The sequence below is a fragment of the Zonotrichia albicollis genome, chromosome 4 (assembly GCF_047830755.1).
Source record: "Zonotrichia albicollis isolate bZonAlb1 chromosome 4, bZonAlb1.hap1, whole genome shotgun sequence".
In the NCBI taxonomy this organism is placed as follows: Eukaryota; Metazoa; Chordata; class Aves; order Passeriformes; family Passerellidae; genus Zonotrichia; species Zonotrichia albicollis.
Genome location: NC_133822.1, coordinates 58,740,750 through 58,765,749, shown reverse-complemented (window position 1 = coordinate 58,765,749; position 25,000 = coordinate 58,740,750). Strand labels below are relative to the sequence as shown.

Here is a 25,000-nt window from a genome sequence, read left to right as displayed (position 1 = left end):
CAAGCTTCTGAAGTTTTAATATGTATTTCATCAGTTTTAAAAGAACATCTGTGTATACACATTCACAGATGTATGGGTTAAAAAAGAAAAAAAGGAATGAACCCATCTGGATCAAATTCTGCATATGATATCTACAGGATGTGCTAAGAGCATTTGATTTTTACTTAGGCAGGCAAAGTATGGATCAGCTATCTTTAAATTCTGGACAAAACATAACTATTCTATTCAATACCTTATTAGCCCCTTATTCCTGTGCAGTTTTTTTCTAAGCATTTCTTGCAATTTACCTTGAATTAAAGCAGAATAGCTTTAATTAAACTAAAAACAAATAAAAATAACCTTACAAATAGATACAAAAACAAAGGGTTTTTTTTTGTTGCAAGAGATAAATGAAGATCCTAATTTACAAAATGAAATACGGCACAGCATGACTAGTCTCACTGCACATTTAGATTGTTCTTCATGAATAGAGTACACAGAATATACTAAACAAATATTTAGCAGTCAGGTCCAACACATGGCTTCCTTACAGCTAGTATACTATACAGAGTGTACTATCCAAGGACTACTGGATCACTATCTGGGTTTGTATCCAACGTGCCACTACACAGTAATTGATAAAATAATAAACCCCAAGACATACTGACTGATTCTCCTTGCAAAGTTAACCCTGCTGTAATGATTAAAAAAGAAATGGAACCTAATCTCCTATGTCTCTCTGCTGTGTTTCTAGCAGACACCCGAGGTTTGAAAGCACCACAGGGTGATCTGAGGTCATGCAGTATCTACTGTGGTGCAGAACTTGCTGAATTTGAAAACAACGATTAGGACCCACAGGCAACAAGGTGCTTCAGTCTCCATCTGCATTTAACTATATTTGTTCTTATTTGTGTGGTAGCTGTGTTGCAGAGGAACATGAGGTCATTTAGAAATTACTTTTATCGCTGAAAAACGTTTGAACAATGTCTTCTGAAAGAGGGAGAAAAACAATTCATCCCTTTTTAAGGCAATACAAGTAATTATGTGCCTTGAGATTTAAGGTCCTTTCATGAGATTTGTTTTTCACTTAGTATCTTCTCTCAAACATTTGTAAGTGTTGAAGAGAACTTCTGAACTCCATTAAGCTTCAGATTTCAGATATTTTCTTCAGAACTGTAAGTGACAAAGTTTTTTATGCAAGTCTTCAGTGATTTTTAATCATGCTATAGTGCCACAATAATTTTCTCCAGATGCTGTAACATTACCATCACAATATTCTTTTCCCTTTGCTGCTCCCAAGAAATTGCATTTTGTGCACTGTTATACCTAATATTTTACAGGAGGATGGTGAGACACTGAAACAGATTGCCCAGAGAAGTGTGGATGCCAATCCCTGAAATTTTTCAAAATCAGGCTGGATGGGGCTTTCTTCAATTCAATGAAGGGTATCCCTGTCCATGGCAGGGAGGGTGGAGTACACGATCTTTAAATGTCCCTTCCATTCCAAATCATTCTATGATTCATTGCTATGCTTTTGTTTCCATGCTTAAGAAGTTCTAACTACAGAATTTTTCCCCAAATGCATTCATTCCTTTAAGGGTGACGTCCAGGTTGCTTTATTGCACTTCAGTGGTTGGAGTGCAGCCACTGTAGAAACAGACAGGATAACAAGAAATAGCCATTAAAAATTCACTACACATTAAGATATTAGTTCCTCTTGTATTGTAATTTTTTAGTATTGAGGACCACATTTTTGCAAGGACAGTTCAAAGATTAATTTGATGACTAATCTGTGGAAGGATTAATATCTTAAAGGGCTAATCATGAATAATTTTTTTTTTCAACTATACTCTCCTACAGATTAACAGCAAATCAAGACTAAAAATCAAGCAGTTCAGATGTCCACACAGAAATAAATTTTGTAGGTTGTTCTGCCAGAAGCTTAAGAAAGCTTTCTAAGCTTTAGAAAACACTGACATACAAGCATCTCTTTCTGGAAGAGTAAATACAAGGAATAACACATTGGCTCATGAAACAAACATTTCTCTCAACTCTGGAGTTTGTTTTTCAAAATCAAAGGTTGAAAGGCAAAGTTCAGGCATGAACTTTGATAAGAGATGCATTTTATATATGTTCTAAGAAAGCAACTATACAAGATACATATGCAAACCAAAAACCTTTTCTTTTTCTTTTCCATAGGCAAAAGATTTGAAGATTTGTGTATTTACAGATAGAAATACGTTTAAATGTGATTATTTGCAAATTTTTTCACTACTATTTTGTTACACAATGGGAGCATTGTGCTAAAAACAAATTCTCATGTGAAGTATTGAGTATTTAAACATAAATTCTGAATAAATATTTCTGTATTCCATGACTCCTTATTAATATATATGCTACTCAAATTCTTAAACCCATAGCTTAATGATTTTGGACTTGTGATCAAAACTTTCTGATCTACTACATAATTGAAATCTGTATTTTAGGAAAGTTTAGCATCATTTCTTGATGAACCAATTGCGTTCAGTACTAGTCAATACTTTTTATTAATGACAATGAAGATAGAATGAAGAGCATTGTTATTAATTTCATAGATGTCAACAACTTGAGAAAACCCTGGTAGAGAATTAGGGGAAAAAAACCTGTTACATGATGAAAGACTGAAAAACTGATGTCTTAGGCTATAGAAGGAGCAACGGATCAGATGCTAGAGTTAAAAATTAGTATAGACAATGAAACAGGTTTTTGGGGGAGGCCTGGAGTCCCCATCTTTTTGGGCCTTTCCTAAATCATCCTTGGAGTTAGGTACACATCTGTGAGAAGTATGGTAAGTCCCTGCTAACTCTGGGATAATAAAGGGATGATGGAGACATCTCTTAGCAAGTACAAGTGTGACACCATGCCCAAATGTCCACATCAAAATGCCTGTCTCCTTTGAAGAAGCGCTGGCAAAATACACCTCTGCCTGAGCTCAGGGTGACAATGCAAGGTCACAAACAGAAAGCAAGGAGATGAATGCAGCAGCAGCAGCAAAAAATAGGCTAAATTAATACAAAGAACTTCTTGGTAAAGATATAAACAAATGAACATCTTCATTTCCTTCTCTACAATTGATGGATCTACAATTATAAAGAAGACTTTTCCTGTACCCCAGCACTTCCAAAATAATACTCACTGTGAGAGATGTTTTTAATATAAAAGAAGGATTCTAATATCTTGCAGATCTGCCTACTCATCTCAATACACTGCTTTTTCTTTGCTCATAGATTGCAGAACATGAAGTTCCTCTTTGTGGCTGCCTCAAACATTCATTCTTCTGCACGCTTTACAGCTTCACATGAAGATTTTCCTCTCATTCCTTGCAACTAACTGGCAAATGACAACTGCATACTGTATCCTTAAAGAAATCACCATTTCTAACATTTAACTGGAATTACTGCCAGGAGACAGGTAACAGTTGCTGGACACTTACAAAGGCCCTATGAAGACTGTAGGCTTTGGAGAAGAGCTTTGTGCTTTCAGAGGAAAAAGAAAGATAGCAGGCCAGGCAGCTGAGAGATAAGTATCTACTAGGAAGGAATGTGTAAAGTAACTTTCAAATATTTAGGGATGAAGCCAAATTCTCAAAGTCGGCAATAACTCATCCGACACAAGGTGAACTTGTCTTCTGAATTTTGCAGAAGACTGATCCTACCTAGGGAAAATGTGTTTAGTACGACAGTTATGAAAACCCTGCTAAAATGTAGACAACAGCAACAAAACAAGTGTTACATTCAACTTCTAAACAACAGAACATGCGCTGTTGCTGAGAACAACCAGATCGTATAACCAAGTACATGATTTCTTAATTAAATTGAGTTGAGCTGGTGTCAACAAGAAGAAAACATACTTGATACAATATTCTCAATTATGAATAGCACATTTTCTACAGTGGATGCACTTCACATCAACTTTAATGTAAGCAAAAAAAGCAAAACTGCAGTGGGAATTAATGACAAGGAAATATCAATAATTACAAAAATTTTCAGATTTTTTTAGTAAAATAGGACTCATTCTAGGCTTTGAATAAAAGATTCAATTAGTCTTTGGAAAACATATGAAGGCAGGCAATGCCTTTTATAACCACCAGCATTGTGTTACTACAGTAATCCTTTTCTTCTTCCAAACAAGAGATTTAACAATTTAAGTTTCCCTGTACACCTTTCATGCAAATCTATAGAAGGAAAAAGAAAAAAGAATTAGTTCATTAGTTCATTTCTCATTTGTATATGTGAAAAATAAAAAGAAAAAAAAGCAAGAAGTCCAGAGATTAATTCTGAAAGCTGCCAGGAAAATTCCAGGATTCAACCCCTCTAAGATTCCCAGTGAACAAACTCTGCAGTTCAGATCTGGGTTGACTAAATATTGTTGCCCATATCCACCTAAAATCTTTAATGTTCTGCTAAAATAATTTAAGAAAAAGTGCTGTGGGACATCACGACAGAGAGATTTAGGCAGTTAAATCAATGTAATGACTGGCAGGAAAAATACTTTGCTTTTGGCTTTGTATTGAAGTGGTGGTAGATGTTGAGAGAGAGAAGCTGACTAGGTCAATGTGCTTACTGCGAGCTTGGTAGCCAAGAATATGATTTGCAACAAGTCATGTAATTCTTTTAAGCTCTTTTGGTGCCTTTTTATTCCACTCAGGGGTTGCAATAATCAGTCCAAAATCATGAAAGGATAATCTTTTTGCTGGGTTGCAGCTGAAAGTATTTTGTATTGCTATGGAGACTTAGGCACCTAGTAACACTAGGGAGTTTTTTACTTTGGTATTCAATGGCACAAAGGGCAATAAATTACATCATGTCTTGAAGTCCCTCCCAAGCTTATTTTGTGTGAGACTTTAATTTTGATACTATTGACTCACAGCTTTCCAAGTGACTTCATATAGAAGTGTATAAAGACGACGAATTTTCTAAAACTTAGATGAAGAAAATTTTCCCAGGGGAATCTTTGGGACTGAAAAATTTCTAAGCCATATGTGTTGTGGCAAACTACATTGATTTTCTTTGAGTTTATGTTTGTCCATTAAACAAATAGAGTTTCTTAGGAGTTAAAAAAATAAACTAAATAATAAGGTAGCTCTCTAGCAACTTTAACTATTTCCCAAACCAGCTGATGTTCTATTTGATCCATTCTTCCTCACAGTTCTGTAGACAGCCTTAAGCCCACAAACATTACATCTTCAAAACCAATTGGTTAGTCTGCAGGTATTCCTTCAACTCTACTACTCACTATCACTCTTCACAATTACTGTGCCTCAGTAATGAAAAGAAAGAAACCAAATGCTTTTACGGAACTCCACTTTTCCAGTGTAACTTTTAATATCAGAAACCTGCATTTTTATTTATGTTTTTGCTTATTACCAAGAGTTGCCCTCAATTCTTTTATGTAGTGGGCACCCTGCACTACAAGTGCAATTCTTATTCAGCTACACAAAGGGTTCCAGTAAATGCTGGGAAAAGATTCACAGCTACAGAATTCTTCAAACTGCAGAAGTTTGAAAATATTTGTGTCCAAGCCAACAAGGTGAGCTACTATGCTCGTATAATTCTGTGGCCAATCTAATAATTTGTGTATGCTTTCATATTTTCATATATGAAAAAAGTTTAAAATACTTATTTTTATCTGAAGCATTTTTGCTTTCTAAAGGTTTCTTTTCATTAAGCATTTTCTAAGTTTAACATATTGAAATACATTATGTATACATTCTTTGCTGTCTCTTTCCTAATAGAGGAGAATGATTATATCCTCGGGAAGATCTATCTTGCCAATATAGCTATAGATCTGTAGGATATCCCATGGCAATATTGAAAGAAAAGCTTTCTTTTCCATTCCATTATTTCAGATTTACAATTTTTATATTTATACTTTGCTAGAAAAATGGGGACAAATCCTCAAATCCTATAATATTTTCATGTTATCTAATTCTTACTGTATTTCTAAAATTTTTTGCTATTATAAACAGTTTATTATTTTTTCTAAGTAGAAGTGAACTGTTTATTGATGTGAATATGTACAGCCACATAGGGAGATACTAATCCAAATATTGAGAAAGGAACAAAGTATTAGACGAGTAATTAAATATGCTACAACTGTCACAGAATCCATTATTATTCCTCCTTGAAGAACACTTCCCACATGTATTTATCACATATACTGAAATGATGAAGAAGTGGCATTATTTCTAGATAAAATAATGCCTATATGCAAATCTCTGGCTTTAAACAAGAAAGGGGGGAAGGTCCTGTTGTTACATACCCTTCACAGGAAGCTGAGGGTGTGCTACCTCATTTTACTAAGGAGAGAGTAAAGCTACAATATCCTGGTAGAAGAAGATCAGAAATACAATTCTAATCCTATAGAAGCACTGCACTTCAGTGGGGGTGTTTATGGATGTGCTTTATCAACCTTGCACTTTCAAATTACACCCTTACACCCTGGGCCCTCCAAGAGCCATTTTGAAAAAGAAATGGAAGTAATATCCTTTTATTTTCTGAAATGCAACACTGGAGGACTAAATATACCTTTGAAATATACTTATTTTGATATTTATCATTTTATCCATCACCAAGGATTTCAAGTCTGCCATGGTGGAGTTGGGAGTTGCATTGACTTGGCAATAGAAAATAGAGGCAACAAACAGTCCTAACTGGCAGGCACTGCTGCAGATGCTGACAGGAGATAAAAGTTCATAGGAATAGATAATTAGGCCGCTAAAGTTTGTATTCAGTTCATTGCTAGAGGAGATGGCATAAGATGGAATTAATGATCAATGGTCACAAAGTGCCTCTGGCACATCAAGAAAGGTAGGAGCAAGAATGAATGAGTTTGTGTAAGTCAATCATTGCTTTTACAACCTCTAAACAAGACTTTCCTATTTATAGTATCTGTTGATAAAATTTTAGCAGTCAGTGTAGAAGCAGCTAGTGCTCTTCATGCCCTCCAATCAACTACACTAGAATAAAAGTGAGCTAAGTCCCTTGGAGCAGGGGTAAAGAAAAATAATAATCACAAACTGCATAGTTACCAATTGCATAAAACTGGTCTTGCAAGTACAACTTTTCTTTTTCTTAATAAATTAAGAAAGATGTAAACTCAGTTGTTGTTGCATCAAGATCCATCCCTTTTGTGAGCACCTGATATGACTTTACTATTATCTGTAAAACAAAATCCAGATCATCTTTCCCCTTACACCTGATTGCTAAAATTGCCACATTGCTTCTGCCCAGTCTCTCAGTGGTTGTTTTAAAGAACACTCATGCTAGGATCACTGGTAATGCAGTTTAAGGGCGCCAGAGTATCTCTAGGCAAACCTGCTGCCTAAAAAAGGCACAGACAGAAGGTCACAACAGATGGGTTGGAATTTTATCTGGTCACGTTTGGAAAAGCTTAGAGGATATGGACTATACAACTTGCTTGTCAACAGCCCCATCCACTGCCTCACTGTCCTCATGAGGAAAGAGGACATATATCCATATTTCTTTATGTCCAGTCTGAAACATTCATTTTAACTTATGCCCTCTGTCTCTCATTCTACCACCAAAATAATGAGCCTGCTTCCATCTTTTTGCTTATCTTCCTATAGGTACTGAGAGTCAGGTCTCCTCAAAGCCTCCTCTTCTCCAGGCTGACCTAGTTCAGCTCTCTCTAGCTCTCCCCAGAAGGCGACTGCTTCTTCTTCTGACCCTGTGTGTAGACTTTTGCTGAACTCGCCCCAGTTTACTGCTGTAATTCTTAAATTTTAGGTGCCAAAACTGGACTCAGATGGGGATTTTCCTTCCTTGGTGCAAGGCATGGCGTTTCAAAAAGCTCCTCTTGGCCAAGTCCTTCAGCCCATACAGGTCCTCTCAATGGCCATCCTACCCTTATGCACATTGACTGTTCCCCTAATTTGATACCATGTGCAAACCTAATGAGAAAGAGTTCCATCCTGCATCATATAAGATGGTAATAGGATGGGTCCCAGAATATTCAGCACTCCAAGAGAAATCAGAGAATACCCAGGTATTGCAAATGTAAGACTAGAGTAAAAGTCAAGAACAAGTAATAACTGGATGTGAAGATCTAGGATGAAAATAGCAGAGGAACGCTACTATGAGTGCCTATGTCGAATATCAGAGAGGAATGGGGCAGCAGGAAGATAGTCATTATTACCTGAAAATCTGAACTAAAAGAAAAAATAGTGCTGTCTTAAAGAGAGGAATATGCCACAAGCTACGCAGGGTGTCTGAAAGGAAGTTCTAAGAGGGCTCTTTAATGAAGAAAGAGTAAAAAGAAAAAAAAAAGAAAAAAAGGATGATTTTATCTATACCTTTTGGGGTTTAGAGGAATATACACAGCAGAAAATATTAAGACATTACATTCATATTAGCAAGAAAAACAAAACCCAAGTCTTAAAAAAAAAACTTACTAACTTATTGGTTAACAGGCCATATCCAATTAGTCTTGACATAAATAGAGAGAATAAATGAGAAAATATTTCTTGCTTGTATTTGCATGGATAAAACTATTCTGGATTTCAACATTGGTGATTTTGCTAATGTTATAGAGTAGTAAGAGTGTAACAAGTGTCAAAGACTAAATAAAAAGATTTCAGATCTGGGAGAGCTCCTTGTCTTTTTTAGAAAAAAGAAAAAAAAGGGAAAACAAAGATAAAAATATTTTGAGAAACTGAAATTGAGAAATGAGACTGTAAGAAGTTACAAGAAATATCAGAAGGAGATTAGGAATGATTCGGAGTGACTGAAAGTAGAATAAGAAATGAGGGAAAGCCAAAGACATAAAGACAAAGAGTTTCCTTGGATGAACTCCAGATCTCATTTAAGTCAATGGGAAAATTCCCCTTGACTTCATTAAGGTCGTGATTTCGCTTCTGAAGTTTATTCACAGAAGATGTAAGTAAAATATCTAATGCATCTGACAGAACGCTTTGGGAGAAGGGGGAATAACCAAAAGTGAAACACACATTTTTCTACCATATGAATGAGGTGGAATAACAATTATATGTAAGACCAGTAATTTTTCTTGCTCTATGAGCCTTCCAAGAATAATGCTGCAGTAAACAAGGGGAGCAGATGGGCGTATTAAAATTTGCAAATTCCCGTGAGAAACTTCCAAAAATCCAACTCATACTAAAGTAGACACAAAGATTTGTCAGTAATAAAAGTAATTTGATGAAGAGCAAAAGATTATATCACAACAAAGAGGTAGTTTAGCAGCAAGTCTCTAAGATCCTACATTTGATTTCTATTTTGAAAAGAATTATGAATAGCCTTGAAGATATAAACAGAGATAACAACATGATATACATATATAGATTAGTTATATGTGAAGTTAACTGTGAAAAAAACCCAAAGCTGACAATTCATGGCAAAATCAATTTACTGCTGACAAACAAAAGAAAGAAAATAAACTACTCATATACGTCCATCTACTATAACCACTTGGGAAATATATTTTGAATCTTCCAATGGTGCTTCTGCTTGAGGAGTCAAACCCATTATGTTAGACTAACTAGGGGAGAATGATGACAAGAATTATATAAAAAATGTTTACGTATTTGTAAGTAGGCCCTCACTTCTTCTATAATCCATGTACCTGACTACCCTCCAGCTATTACTCACTCATCCCAAAAACCATACAGAAGAATCCAGGAAAGAACAGAAGTGACCTATGGCATGGGAAACATACCTGTGGGAGGAAACTTTGAATCAATTTAATTCAGCTGCCTCTGAAGTCAATATAAGAGTAGAGATTTGGAGATATGAGTAATAGTGAGGTACTAAAAATATGGAAACATGGGAAAAAGGACACATTCACCTTTGTCTTAAACTTAAGGGTTTAATATTTATTTGATTTATTATGGCAGATTTATAATAATTTTATCCTCATAGTTATCACATTACTAATTTATTATAAAAATAAAAGGGCATAATACAACTGCAAAAGAGAAGTTTCTAAAATCCTCAGTATGTTACACAGTTAATAAGCTTTGATTTTCAAAATTATTACATATTTAAATCCTATTTAAAATATTAAGTATTCAGTAATTCCAAGATGCCATCTATCATTAATCTAAAGGAAAAGTGTTTTAGCACATATTGACCTTCACACTGCAGAAGCCAGCTAGCCATTAATTCATGGACCCTAGGAGCAAACCTCTTGTTTTTCCTTTCTATAGCATATGCACTTCCCAACTCAGGGATGACTTATCTCCTTATCTACAAATATATAAACACATTTGATCCTGAAGAGGCTGGAGTTGGTGCTTGGTGCTCCCTGCCCTATCCATTTGGGCCAGCCCAGGCATATACAATTATCAACTGGTTCTCTTTATATGAGGAACAGTTAAAGCACAGAGTTTATTTTTGAAGGAAAGTCCGAAAATGGCCATTGGTGGCATACCAAAATTAAAAGGAAAATATGCAAAACAAGTTTATGAAGAATTGTGACTTTATAGTAAGGAGTCTGAGTGGGAAAAAATGTTGAAAATAATTTTAAAAAATCCTCAACAATCAAACATGTTCTGTTCTTTCTTTTAGCTTATTACAAAAAAAATAGCATTGTATAGAAAAACTTTTAGAGTATAAATTGACCAATTTAATTTGACAATGTCATTTTCCTTTAACAAAGTAAATTATTTCATTGATTAAGAAAGGGCAGTGAAAAAATACAGAGGATTTTTTTATCTTATGAAATTATAATAAATTGAGCAGGTCTTGGTGTTTTGTCTATTGTTTGGGGTTCTCTTTTAAAATTAGTATTATTTTTAGACTTGGAAAGAAAAGGCAAAGACTATAAATATGGATACCCCATTTGCCCTAATACATTAAATTTTGAACATAGATAAAGACACCTTTCTGAAAAAATGGCATATTAAGAATACACTTTCTTTAAATATCAAATGAAGCTTAAAGCTCGCCTACAATTAGCCCTTCTTACAGGATCAATTTTTTTAAGAATCAAGTTCTGACTAAGAAGATAACATTAACATAGATTTTCTGATTCTAGCAACTCTTACTAAAATTTTCATCCTTGACATTTGCTTGCTCCCTTTGGTGTCTAAATAAATGTATTTTCGTTGTGATAGAACCACAAGAAAGTAAAAAACTTGACTAGAAATTAGCTTAGGGCACTGGCCTCTAAAGTCTTTCAACCCGTCAACTGCATCTAGTTCAAACGTCTAAAGTTAACATGCTAAACAAAGAAAAGTATTACGGAGAAAGAGCACAGAAGTTTTTAAGGCAAAATTTCAAAGCAAAGTGACAAAGTACTACAGATTTCAGTGTGAATATTTTTCGGGTTATTGAAGAACCATAAAAAATAGCAAGCCCAGAAACAACAAAGTTCAAGAAAAGAGCTTGTGGATCTGGCATGCTCTGTAGTGCCTAACAGAGGCTGGGATGTTTTAAAAATTGTACCAGTTCCACAGAAACTTAGCAGCAGTGATTAAGTACCTCAGTGTTATTTGTGGGTTAGAACCAACAAATATTCTCTATGCAAAATCTGGAAAGCTATTCAATGATCCTGGAAAAGCTGAGGGAGAAATTGAACTGTGCTTTATGTAGGATTTGTACATTTTAATATAAATACATGCTACATAAATTTGTTTTTCTATTTCTGTTGAAAACTTTTACCTCAATAATACTCTTGGGAAACAGAGAGCTGATCAGATAAATAATATGGAACAACACTCTCAGGGGAGTTGACAGCTCCTCCAAGTTAAGCATCATTGGCAAACTCAGTATCCCTTCCAGTCCTGAATCCATGTCATTCATAAGGATGTTGAAGAGTAAAGGGGCAAGGATGGAGCCCTGATGAACCCCACTAGTGACAGGTCACCAGTCTGATGTCACTCTTTTCTCTGTAACCCTTTGTGCCTGGCTCATGACCCAGCTGCTCACCCATCACATAAAGCGTTTATCCAGATGAGTGCTGGACATTTTGTGCAGAAGGATCCTGGCAGAGACAGTATTAAAGACTTTACTGAAGACCACAAAGATCACATCTACTGGCTTTCCTAGATCAAATTATTTTGCCATAGAAGGAAATCAGGTTTGACAACTTGACCTTCCCACTCATGAAGATGTGCTGGCTCTGACCAGTGATTGAGTTGTCCTTCTCTTTTTCTCTTTTTTTTTTCTCAATACTTTCCAGAATAAGGTCTTCCATGATTTTGCAAGACACTGAATTGAGACCTACAGGCCTGCAGTTTCCAGAGTCCTCTTTCTTGCCTTTCTTGGAAATTAGGATGACATTCACCAGCTTCCAGTCAGCTAGGACCTCTTTGGATTCCCAAGACCGCTGGCCTAGCTTAGTCTACTAGAACAAGCCTGGAGAAAGGCCAGCTCTTCAGTTGTGGTGTTTTTTTTTTGCTGATGGTAGTATTTAACAAGTAGAACAAGACACCACACTCAACACAGACAATTGGGTCAAACTGGCCTGTTAAGGACTTTCTGCACTACCCTTGCTGACATTTCTCATATTAACTGAATTTTATGCTCACTATGTTGGCTCTGCGAGGCCAACTTTCAATTTGATCATAAAAATAAGAGTACTTAAAAGAATTTTGCAATGATAGCTGTTTCAAATTACAAAATAAATGGATAGGGACAATTCAGCTACCTTTGTAAAATGTGGCATACATGAAAAAGTCCCTACTTTTTCAAGATTTATGATACAGATAAAAGGAAACAGGGTTAGAAGGAACTTCAAGACATCATAAAGTCTCTTCATTTACTTTGCCTAGCCCAAAGTAGGATCATTTATAGTTAAATCACTTTGACTACTTGAATTTATTCTTAGAAGCTTCCAGTATCAGGGGTTCTAAAGACTTTCTGTGCTGGTACACATTATCAGCACTTTATTATCCTAAATTCTGAAAGGTGTTTTTTTTCTGGTGTCCATCCTAACTGTTCTTGCCAAAATACCAGTCAATTATTTCTTGTCCCATTCTCAATGGACAAGTTCTTTCCCGTCTTCTATGAACTGTGTTCTAAAGGCTGTCATCATTTCTCACCTAGTTCCTCTCTTCTCAATAAAACTAGTGTTTTTAGTCTTTCACCAGTCTTCAAGAAAGACCAAGCAGAAGAACTCTGTGGAAGACAGAGCTTGTAACATTCCTGTTAAGCATGCTCTCAACAGCCACATACCTTTGTCAGCACATATTTGTCACCAGCCTCTAGTATTAAGACTGCATCCAGTCATTCTAACTTTTTTCAGAGCATTTCACCAAACTGTTAACATATGAATATTCATATTAGCATATGAATATCATGCTTCCCATTTCTATACTATTGCAGATTTACCATTTAGATGTGGAGAGAAACATGTCAGATGAATATGCTATATGTGTATCATCTCTGCAAGAAAACACAAATACAGTCTGCCTGCAGACTGAGCTGATTAGGAAATATCTGAGATATTACAGAGCCTAGATTAACATATCCTGCCTCTTAGCCACGTACTTTGACCTGCGCTTAATACAGACTTCAGCTTCTTAGGGCAGGGTATTCTTGGCAAACGAAATATATACAGTCCAATACAATTGCCATTAACACATCTATTTGTATCTTGCTACAAAATAAATATATATGTGGTTTAAATTGTACTTCCAGTAGCTCCAGATAGATACAAACACATTATTATTTCTGTCATAATGTTATGAATCAAAGGGCATGATAGTTACAGAAAACTATTTGATGGGTGCTCATCTCATGGCATGCCACCAGGCATGGTTTGCCTCTGGGCTTTATGTACCTATAGCACAGTCAATGGCAACTGGCTTTGTGTCAAACCTTTCTCTAAATGAAGGGATGCTGTTCTACAGGGGGACAGAACTGTAAGTAATATGCACCTTCTATTCAAACTGCATCTGAAGGTCCTTCTCAAAACCCAAGCAATTCAATTACTACCTAGAGACTGTAAGAGTTTGGGGTAGGGATTTGACGACCCTTTTTGTTTTGCCTTTGTACAGCACTTCCCACAACAGGGCCCCAAATCCATCCATAATAGTGTATATTAAAAGAAACCATAACAGTTTAGCTGAATATAGCTGAAATAAGCTTTTCTCCCACAGGAACAAAACAAAGAAGAAACACATTACATACAAGCACATCTGGAATTCTTCAAAAAACCTGTTAATACCTACCCACCATAACTAAATCCAAACTGAGTCTTTTTATGGAATGGCTTGTAGACACAAGGAAAATGGACAGCCTGATCTATAGAAACAGTCTGTTTGGTCTACAAAATAGAGTCAAGGCTCACACTGTGCTCTCTAGAATACATTGGTGAAATGTGAGGAAGAGTAAAAAAGACTCTGTAAACTAAAACCCATATCAGTGAAACTAAATTGGAATTTATTTAGCCTGGAAATTGGAATATGGCTTATAATCATCAAAAGAATGAAGTTTCACAATGTCTTTCAAATTTGAGATGGACTATGATAGTTTTAGGAGAGGAATTGTAATAAATGGTTGCCCACAACATGACTCTTATCTCCTGTGTTCTTAGAGCAAGAGGAGATAAAACCTCTGAGGTCATTTTTTTCAGCTATGATGTCTGATAATGACAAATTTGCAAGGAATGAAGAGAAGGAAGAAAAACATGAAGAGAAATAAAAATCAGTTTTGGAGGAAGTCCCTAATTACCCAGACTACTCCTATCATAGCATAATGCAGCATCAAATAAACATATCCCCTTACCCATCTCAATCAGAAGCTTAATAAAGTCTTCGAAAAGCATCAGTGGAGTGGTCACAATCAGACAAAGATCCTGCAACATCCTTAAATCCTTAGCAATGGGAACAGTGGAACAATGAACTTGGTAAAATCTTGGTATAAGAGGGGGATCACTGGATACATTCAGCTCATTTAAGATACACTTTCAATGTTGCTGCTCATTTGGAGAAAACCACCAGAATACTTGCAGTTTGAACCCTAACAGAAATTACATCAGGGTTGTATCACACATGTGCATTCCCAGCACTGATGTAAATCAAAGGCTTTTTTTAGACACAACTGCACTTCACCAGAAGATTGGGAAGTTTGCCTTTGCAAATGGACTTTACCAGGTATAATCGTGTTTTAGCCATCTTGAGATTTAGTAACTTTACCATGACCTACACATGGGTTTCACATGTGATGAAGTCTTTCTATAAAGTCTTACAAAAAACCAACCCTGAATGGGAATTTTTAGTCTTTTAAAATGTGTAAAGTCTCTAGTTTTCTATTAACACTAAAGATTAAGCAAAAGTCAAATAATGCTTTCTCAGCCTAATATCCTACATTTTTCAAGGAATGCTTGGATTTATGGATCACAATTTAAACTACTGGTATAAGTGTTATCAATTGGATGTAATTGTATGTTTTTATTTGACTTTTCAAGTGATAGATAAGTTTAAAGACACATTTTGGGCACAGGTATTTAGGAAATAGTATTTAGAGAGTCCACTTTCAAAACTTTTGGCTTATAATATCACAGTTATTAAACAAATGCAATCATCAATAGTGGATAAAATTTGTTACTGTCTTTGCAGTTTTAGAAATACACTTTAACAGCACTGTCATTTCAGCTTTTGCATTGTGCAAAGACAAGATTCTCTTATGAACCAATTTTGGGAGTTTGCAGAGAAATTTAGTTGTGCAATGTCAAACAAATTTTTAACATCTGCAACAACACTTAGGATGCTGCCTTTTCTTATACAGACCTTTTATGTGAAAAGTAGAAGTATCTTGTCCATAGACTGAGAATTCATGAGAGCAGTACAACAAAGTTTTCAGCAAGACAGCTTCCAAAAAGATTCTGTGAAGTCCCACAGGAGTCTAGCATCTTCTATAAGCCATGCTATGGGGATCTGACTCTTTTCAGCTGAAGGCACTGTATCTCTGGAGTGATCTTTTTGTTAAGAGCATTGGGAATGTACTCTAGAAGTGCAACAACTGGGGCTGGAATAATGTAAAAAAGAAATAGCAACTTCTGTTCAAAAGTAAGACATGTAACATTTAAGAAGTTAGAGACGAAATGATAAAGAACTGGACCATCAGTGTTGGAAAATAAGTAAATTGATGAACAGAAGCAAAAATAGAGGACAAATAAACTAAAAAGTGAAGTAATGTAAATTAAAATTTTAAAAAGGAGAATATAAATATTTAGGAAAACATTCAAGTGAAAAGTTGTTTCAATGAGAATGGTGAAAAATATTATTAATCAAAACACCATTGTTTATTTTTCTGTTAGTGTCCACAGGTAAATGGCTCTGTACAAAAGCCAAAATTATTTCACTGCATATTCTCACAATAGAACTTCTTTCAATGGGAATATTTCAGACAAAAGGTATAACCTTTAAGGTCCCATTTTGTAGCTGTTCCTCTTTTCATATAAAAATAAAAGTCAATTGTTGTCACAAAGTCTCTATGCCCATTATCATCCTTATGTTAGATTTATGAATAAAAATGTGTGAAATTAAATTATACAGGCATTAAAATATCATGTGATTAGGTGAAACGTTTTTGATGAACAAGGATACCCAGAAATACTGCAATTGCTACCACATTCATCTGCTCAATTACATGCTTCTCACCTATTTAATAATGCTTGTTACATCCCTGTTAATTGATGTGTTTCGCGAGTTTATTTTCTTATACACTATGTCAAGTCTTATACAATGAACAAGAGACTTGGATCATAGCAGTCCCCTAGAACAGAACAAGCCTCCAAGGTAAATGCAAAGAGATCATGAAATGGGACAATGAAATGATAACAAAAAAAAAAAAAAAAAAGAAGAAGAAGGAAAGACAGGGGATTGGAACATTATAACATTATGAAGTTAAAGAAACAAGGGAATGAAAGGGATTAAAACTGGAATGATAGGTAACCTACTGTAAGTGGTGTGAAAGCTTAACAGTGGGGGACTGGAATAATCAGATATGGGAACGACCTGACAATGGAATGCTTTCAAACTGAAGCACCTCAAAAGTAAATGATCTTAGAGCAGAATAATCATATTTGCCTCTGGGAATAAAATTTAAAGATAAAAAAGTTTGAAAAAAATAACAAGTTTGATGATTATGCAGATAGAACTGCAGAGAGAAATGATCCAGTCAGGGCAAGAGTGAGAAAAGGCAAAGGAGAAGGGTTGGGAACAACAGGAGAATAAAAAGAAAAGGTGACTGAAACCATAGATGCTTGGAACTCACTTTTTCCACACAAAATCGAAGACGAAGGACTACACTGCATAAGATTTTTTTTCCTTTTTATTTCTTTTTTTTAAGATTGACTATTACTCTTGCTCATTTGGACAAAAGTTATCCTTTCTCATAACAACCTACCATAACATTTTCCAGAAACAGCTTTAAAGTTCATGGAATATATGTGTGTCTTGACATTTGGCTTCAAACAATTCCCGTCTAAGGTACTACCACTACAATAGCTGAACATAAAGACTCATATAGGAGATGATGTATGAACTCACTTTTTGAGAAGCAACTCTAAAATCTAATTTCTTGTTTTCACTTTTCTAAAAAAGCTGTCAACTAAAATTCTAAAAATCAGAATGGCATTAACTCCAGGATTCTGGATCTGCTGTTAGGAACTAGATTATTTCAGTAAATCGGTTGGAATGAGTTTAATAGCATTGTCAGTCTGTATTCTCACAGAGTGAGCAGGGAGACGTCCATGATGACAAGCCCCTTCCTCAAAATCTCACCAGAGGGATATCTGTTTACCCTATCACATTTTCTTACTCCTTCCATTCTTTATTTAATAAGCTGCAGTGAGTTTTAATAGAATGGTATAATCACCCCATTGTTTCCTATGGTAAGACCACATTTTCTCAGTCTGCCATTTTCCTTGTTTTCTCATGACCAATTTCTTTCAGTTTCCTCAAATGCTATGAAGAGTTCTGCAGATTAAAATTGTACCTTCCTCCCCCGCCAGGATCATACAACAAAGCAAAGTGCCATTTTGCATGATGCATTTGCCATGACCATAGGGGCTAGTGATGTGCTAAGTATTCTGGTGATAAAACACCCGGGTCTGTGCCAGTTGCAATAATCACTGAAGTGTAATCAGTCTAGTATGAATGCAGAGACAAACACCAGAAAAATAGCTGAACATGATTTCCATCCCTTATTTGCCATCCCAAGAGTGAGAACTCTTGGATGTATAATAGAGACAGGAAAAGTAATAGCACAAAGTTGATTTCACTACGATCCTGATCTTCATTTAAAAATATAAATTTATTACTTCGGAAAGAACTGACCTTCAAATCCCACCAAAGCTCTTCAGCAGTATGCTGGCTATTACATACAGGTTTGAAAAGAAGTTGTGTTTTCAGTAATGCATGAACTGTCATTATTGTTCCTAAGCATCACCCCATGCCTCATCCAGTGCTGTTGTTTCTACAGGAATACTAAAACTTTTTTTCCCACAACCTACCTTTAACTGTACTTGTTTGGATTTGTTTTCTTTAGTTCAGAATTCTGTGTTTATACTCCAAAGATGTGTACTGTGGAACTTACAGTTACATCCATGTACAATTGTTATGCAAGATTAACAGCACATAGTTTTACATAAATAATGAATCTTTGTGCATTAAACATCTTCAGTTCTGTTTGTTGCTTTGAAACCTGTTGCTTATCAGCTCTAACTCACAATAAGTTTAGAGAAGCAGACCGTGTTGAAATAATGAAAGAAGAAACAGTCTTAAGCATTCACTTAAAATACAATTGCCTGATATTGATTCTCGACAACTGATCTTAGAAGAAATTTAAATTTTGAACAGAACGCATATGCCCACAATAAGTAACACATTTTCTCAGTGAAAATTTATGTCAAGGAAGCACTCAGAGCCTACACACCAGGAATCAGTTTTGAAGGCCAGTCAAAGACAGAACTTGGATTTAATACTGCTGAAATGTAGAAAAAAAATCTAGGACTAAAGATTCCACTACGCATATGCTGCATCCTGGACTATGGAATTGCCACCTTTTGTCAGATGGATAAAGGAAATTGGGAGGCCCACAGAATAAAATTTCAGATGCTTTATGTAATTATTAATATAAACGTTATCCCAGCTACCAGGCAATGGTTAAACACCTACAACTTACTGTGGTATTTTTAAGTATTCAAAAGCACAAAAAATGGAGCAGATTATATTTCATTACGTGAGGCCAAAATTTTGGAGGTCTTAAAGTGCCCTGAATACACTGGATGGACTCACTGCACTTAACAAGCGTTGAAGTGTGATACAGTTACTTGAAGTTATAGACCTGCTGTCTTTCTCTAGTCAATGAACAGAGACTATTTTCTCAGCAGGTTGATTTTCCTGCCTGTGTTAAGATACCTCATCACAGATGGGTAAATTAATGACCCTAACTACTCTTACTACTGTGTCTCTTCAAAACCAGATGTGAAGTACTAGGTTCATATCCAAGAACTGAAACAATTTCTCCACTTTCTGACAACCAGTTAGCTCAGGCACTACAGTAACAGAAATCAATGTCTCTAATAATGCCCAATGCTCAACCACAGATACATTGACTTCTGCACATACACACAAAATATGCTAAAACATTAATATGATCATCCCAAAATAAGACAGTTATGCTATCATGTGGTTTTATCATATCTGATAAAATGAGAGTCAGTACAATTTTAACAACCAAATGCCCAACTAAGATGCTTTACTTTGTCACTGGGACTCGCTTTGCATTTGCTGCTGAAATACCAAACAAATGACTCTCTCTAGAAGCTTGTCTAGAATCCAATGCACCTTCCCAATTAAATGCCTTGATCTCTAAATTGCACACAACTTCTTGCCTCCTTCTCTAATACCTTACTCCATTGTTCCTGCATGTGTCACCTACAAGATGGGAGGCAACATTGCTCAGCATATACCTCCTGTTGTGGCTTCTGCCACCTCCTGGGGATCAGGAGATGGAGGTTTAATCTGCTTGGAGATTAATAGAGCCTCCAAATTTATAGGTGAGTGTAGTAATTATCAGACCTCAAGAACCCTTTCTCCCTTCTCTAAGGGAGAAAACCCCACACTTCCTGGGTGAACCTTCTCAGGATACTAAAAGTAAGTAGGTGCTTGTGCCAGTAAAATCATTTTTTTTGAGTAGTTTATTAATTATTTTTCAGTTAAAAAAAGAAAAAAGAGATTATGTTATGTGTGGGCAATGCAAAATTTAAATTGTGTCTTCGTTGTTTGCCATATCCCTCACTTGTTTTGCTTCTGTTTTGCTTTACCTATACTATTTTCTCATTTTCTTATGTAACAAAAATGAGGGTTCCTGACCAATGTGGTCATGGAGGCAATGAAGAGGTCTCTCCTTCCTTGGCCCTCTGCCTCTCATGCAAGCCTCTCCCTACCCTGGTCTTTCCTTGCAGATTGCATTCATTCCCTTTTTTCCCCCCAAAGAAAAGGAAAAAATGTTACAAGTGAATGGGCATCTAGCTTGCATCTTTTGTCTGATGGCTCTTGGTCTCATAGAAGCCCAGAATTCTTGCACTAAGTTTGCTGCAAGGGATGAATGTGCATAGATTCTTTCTCCAGTTGTGTCTCAGGCATTTACATATTGTTGCTTCAGTCTATAAAGAACTGAGCAACATGTCCTCACAAGTTTCAAAGGAATCAACATAGCAAGTCCTGAAAATGCCTATTTTGACAAATGACATCATAAAAATGAGAGAGGAAGGTTCAATCTTGAGTTAGGGTGTAACTTAGGGTATTTGGCTTTGTTATAGGCAAGAATTACTTCAATATGCACTATTTTAGCTATAAACACAGCTATAACTGTAGCCATATCTACATAATCATATGCACAGATATCACAGTTTATCCAGCAGAATGGCAGACAGAACATAGGATATGTAAACAGATCTGCCTAACACTTACAAAACAACTTTAATAGCAAGTGTCATTCTTTTCTGTAAAGTAGCTGTTTTTAACACACATGATCTAACTCTTGTTTGCTCTTTAAAGTTTTATTGTCTTGGCATTTTATACAGGAAGAGAGCATTAGCATACTCAGGAGAACTGCTAAAAGTAAAAGGCCTCAAGCTACCCACTGCATGGTTGATAGCATCAAGCATGGGATATAAAAACTTTTGTCTGATTGCTCACTTTACTTGTTTTAGAGTAGTGTTACTCTCAAGAGCATATATTCATGTTCTTTCTACTTCAAGTTTTATTACTTCTTTTGTATTATTTAATACATCTAAAGACACTTCCAAAAGACAAATTTTTCCATTTTGAAAAAGTAATGGTTTGGAACCTGATAAAATACATGAATGTTCACAGTGTATTATTTTCAAAGGCAAGTAGAATAAATGTGCAATAAAACAATTAAATGCATGACAATAAACATTTTTATGTGATCACAGATATATTAACATGCCAAACAAAAGAAGAAAAAAATCAGTAAAATATTTTTCCTAAAAAAGGTCAGATCAAAATGGATTCTTAACACATAAGAGCATAAGTAAAAAAGGCAGTCTGGTCTCAATTACTCTTACTGTTAAATATACCACTCTAGCAATTAAAAAGAACATTTAAAAAGGGAAAGAGAAAATGGAATTAAAAAAGGCAAATGAGATCAGCTTTTTAAAACACTAAAAAAAAAAGACATCATCTTAGATACTTAAAAAATCATCTTACAGTAGACTTAAAACAAAGTCTACTTACATATCACACTGCTAATTATTATATAAATAACCTGGGAAACAATACCTCCAAGATACATGTTTTACTATTTAGTAAACAAGAAACTGCCATGTTTGACACCACTGATTAAGGCCAGGCATTTCTAAAGCTTCAGACACATTTCTGAAATCCACAATACATCAATTTTTAATACTTCCACTCTCTCAGCTCCATTAAAAAGATGGTAGGGGAAAGAATTTAGAGTAATTAATGATATAGTTAGCTGCTAAATATTAATAGGAATCGTAGTCTTGCATAAAATATAACATATAAACCTTGCCAATACAGACGCACCAGTAATTAAACTTGAATACGTAATTACACTGATTTATATGACAGGCAAAAAGTTACACTTTACTGGCTTCTATGTAAACTGTGGGCAACAGTTAAACTTTGCATTTTATGGTTTGTATAAATGGGCAATATCTCTACTACAGTTCATAAATGATTCGGAGAGTCATAGTTAAAATTACAGCTAATTCCAGTGTGAACATTCTGTCTATACCTTACAAACCAGGCTCTGAAAATGACCACAGAGATCGGCCTCCCATTACGTTCAGAGCTTGCAAGCAAATTGATGAGGTTTAAAAAAAAAAACAAAAAAAACAAAAACAAAACAAAACAAAACAAAAAAAAAGGCAAAAAAAAGCTTATAGCAATCACTACAAAGTAAATGAAGACTCATCTATTTAAATATTTTAATATAAATGTTTAGTTTCAAATATATAGCTCCAGATGTTTCACTTACCACCTTTCAAAGCTCTTTTGAATAATATTATGTCTTAGACTAAGGCATTTTTTCCTGAAAGAGAGCTGCACTTACATGTGAGGCTGAGGAGAGCAGCCTGGACTGCTGTTTCCATTACTGTCAATGTGATCCAGTGAACCATTGAGATCTTCATGGACTGCCTGCAGTAAGCCACTGGATGCGTTATTTATCAGTCCCGGGTTACTTAGCAATGGTAAACTGCTCTCTGCCAGTGCAGCCTACCAAAATGAAAAGTAAAACCAAATTATTAGCCCATACAAATACATAGCACTCTTACATGTATGAACATTTAGGAATATACACACAGAGAACAGCTCATTTTGAGTATTTGTTGAAGTGGTCAGAAGGATTTTGTGCACTTCCAATTATTTTCACATTCTGTAAATAGCAGCATTTCTACTTCTGGCTTACTCTTTCTTTTGCTTAGGTTTCATGATTTTCCATTATTAATTATGTTCTGATATTCATGGCACTTTCTAGTTTTACATCATTTTTTGACTTTGAATTACACTTAACCCCTTTGCCCTTCCACACAATGTATGGCTCCTTTATAATGCAGGCAGCTGCTATACTTTAAAAAATGACCAGAACTTAAATCAAAATAAAAAAGTCCTGACATTTGCCTCTTCTGCATAAAAATTATATATTATAATTAAACTTTAAAGTTTTTGCCATGAGCACCATGTTCCCCAACACTATGATGTGAAATCATTTATGACAGCTTGGATAAATATTAATGCATATCCACATGCATTTGCAAAAGCTTCTATCAATCTAACATTTACAGCAAAACTGAATGTTCCAGATTTTGCCACAGGGTGTCCTTCTTGCTTCTTCACATCAAAAGTAGCACGAATAAGAACTACTACTTGCAGTGCTAGGTAATAAAACTTACTTGGGTGATAAACCCAGTTATTTAGAATGACCATCAGGTCCACATAAACATTCCAGGTAATTCTATACCAATGTATAAGCAGAAATAAAATACATCACACATAAGAAGATAGCCAGTGTGTACAAAAAAGAATTATTTCATATTTTTTACCTGCAAGCTTGCATTAAGAGCTGCTCCATAGCCTAAGCTGGTGGGTATGTTTTTCACTAACGTTGGGCTTCTGAAAATAAACGATTTTTCAAAGTTTAAAAACAAGCAGACATCCTGTCTGGTTCATTGGGTTAATGGATTGGTTTGTCAGCTCAGAAGACCAGAGTTTAGGAAAGAAAAATGAAATGAAGCTGGGAGGGAAGGAGCTCAACCTGTTAGAACACTGATTTACTTGCATCAGAAAAGCAAAACTCTTGTTATAATAAGGCCCACGTGGAAATTTGCTACAAGAGCACAAAGGTTCTCATCTCACTGAAAGAATTTAGCAGAAATAGGTTTAAAATTTGTAGAACATCTGTCTCTGCTACATTTGCTACATCTCTCTTGCTGTTTTTGGTTTCGGTTTTCTGAACTAACAGGGGTACACTGTTACTATGTTACATATAACTACACAAGAGTGTTGAATAAAAAAGATCTTACTCTTCCCTCACAAAAAAATGAGGCTGCAATAATGTATAAATAACTGTATGTGAACGATACGGTGGATGAATTAGTTTCCAGCAAATCAAACATACCATATATGCTATCATATAGCATATAGATTAAATGCTATATGCTAGATAACCATATAATTATATTTTCAATAAAATTAGTGCAGAGTATGACTCCAGAGGTCATGTGGGTCAGTGTCTACAAACAGATGCATTACAGAAATAGAATACCTTCCTGCAAAGAAAAACCTCTGGCTCTTGTCTCTGCACCTTTGGTTTTATCTGAATGGCTTTATCAAAACTAATTATATACTCTCAAGGAATAAAAAGCATCCACAGAACCAGTCATACTGGCATGGGATTAATTTGAAAGTAGGGCAGTAAGCATGCCAAAGGTCCTCCTGTGAAGGCTCCTCATGAATACTACCCTCATCAAGAAGATATTTTTGAGGTCAGTACTGTAGTGTATGATACCTATATTCCAAACTGACCTTGAACAACTCCCACTTCTGTCAAAGGTTTACAGTAAAAACAAGTGCATATGAAACTCTTAACACATGGGCAACATATGTACACAGGGCTATTTTTAATATATAGTAGGAAAACTTACGGTAGATGGAATTAAAATGACAAACATATGGTGAAATACATAGGAAAAAACAAAACCATTATCGCTCTCCTTGCAGCAAACTACGTGGGGAAGTCAGGCAGGCAAAGAATGCACAGAAAACAGCGTTTACACAAAAATGAAATAACTGTTAGCTCACTGAAGAGAATGCAGCAGCATAGCTATTAGCTCGCTATGTATTCTCCACATAAGTGCTCGCTTTGTCTGTCAGGTTGTAGTACACAGAGGACTCACTCAGGTTACAGAATTACAGAACAACTGAGTTGAACAAAACCAAACACCAACGTACCCTGTTATCTTTTGTGACCTTCTCTTCTGATACTCTACTTCATCCACT

The 25,000-nt window shown here is 35.5% G+C and overlaps 1 protein-coding gene across 19 annotated transcripts in view; it reads right to left on the bottom strand.

The window, feature by feature from the left end:
• FOXP2 (forkhead box P2) overlaps positions 1–25,000 on the bottom strand; it is a 402,265-nt gene that overhangs the window by 5,753 nt on the left and 371,512 nt on the right. For all 19 annotated transcript variants that reach the window (XM_074539930.1, XM_074539911.1, XM_074539921.1 and 16 more), the window contains 3 exons: positions 24,953–25,000; positions 23,545–23,614; positions 22,554–22,717 (listed from right to left, as the gene is read on the bottom strand). The exon at positions 24,953–25,000 is cut by the window's right edge and continues 74 nt beyond it. In XM_074539930.1, the coding sequence (XP_074396031.1) occupies positions 22,554–22,717; positions 23,545–23,614; positions 24,953–25,000 (282 nt within the window). The remainder of the gene's footprint in view (positions 1–22,553; positions 22,718–23,544; positions 23,615–24,952) is intronic.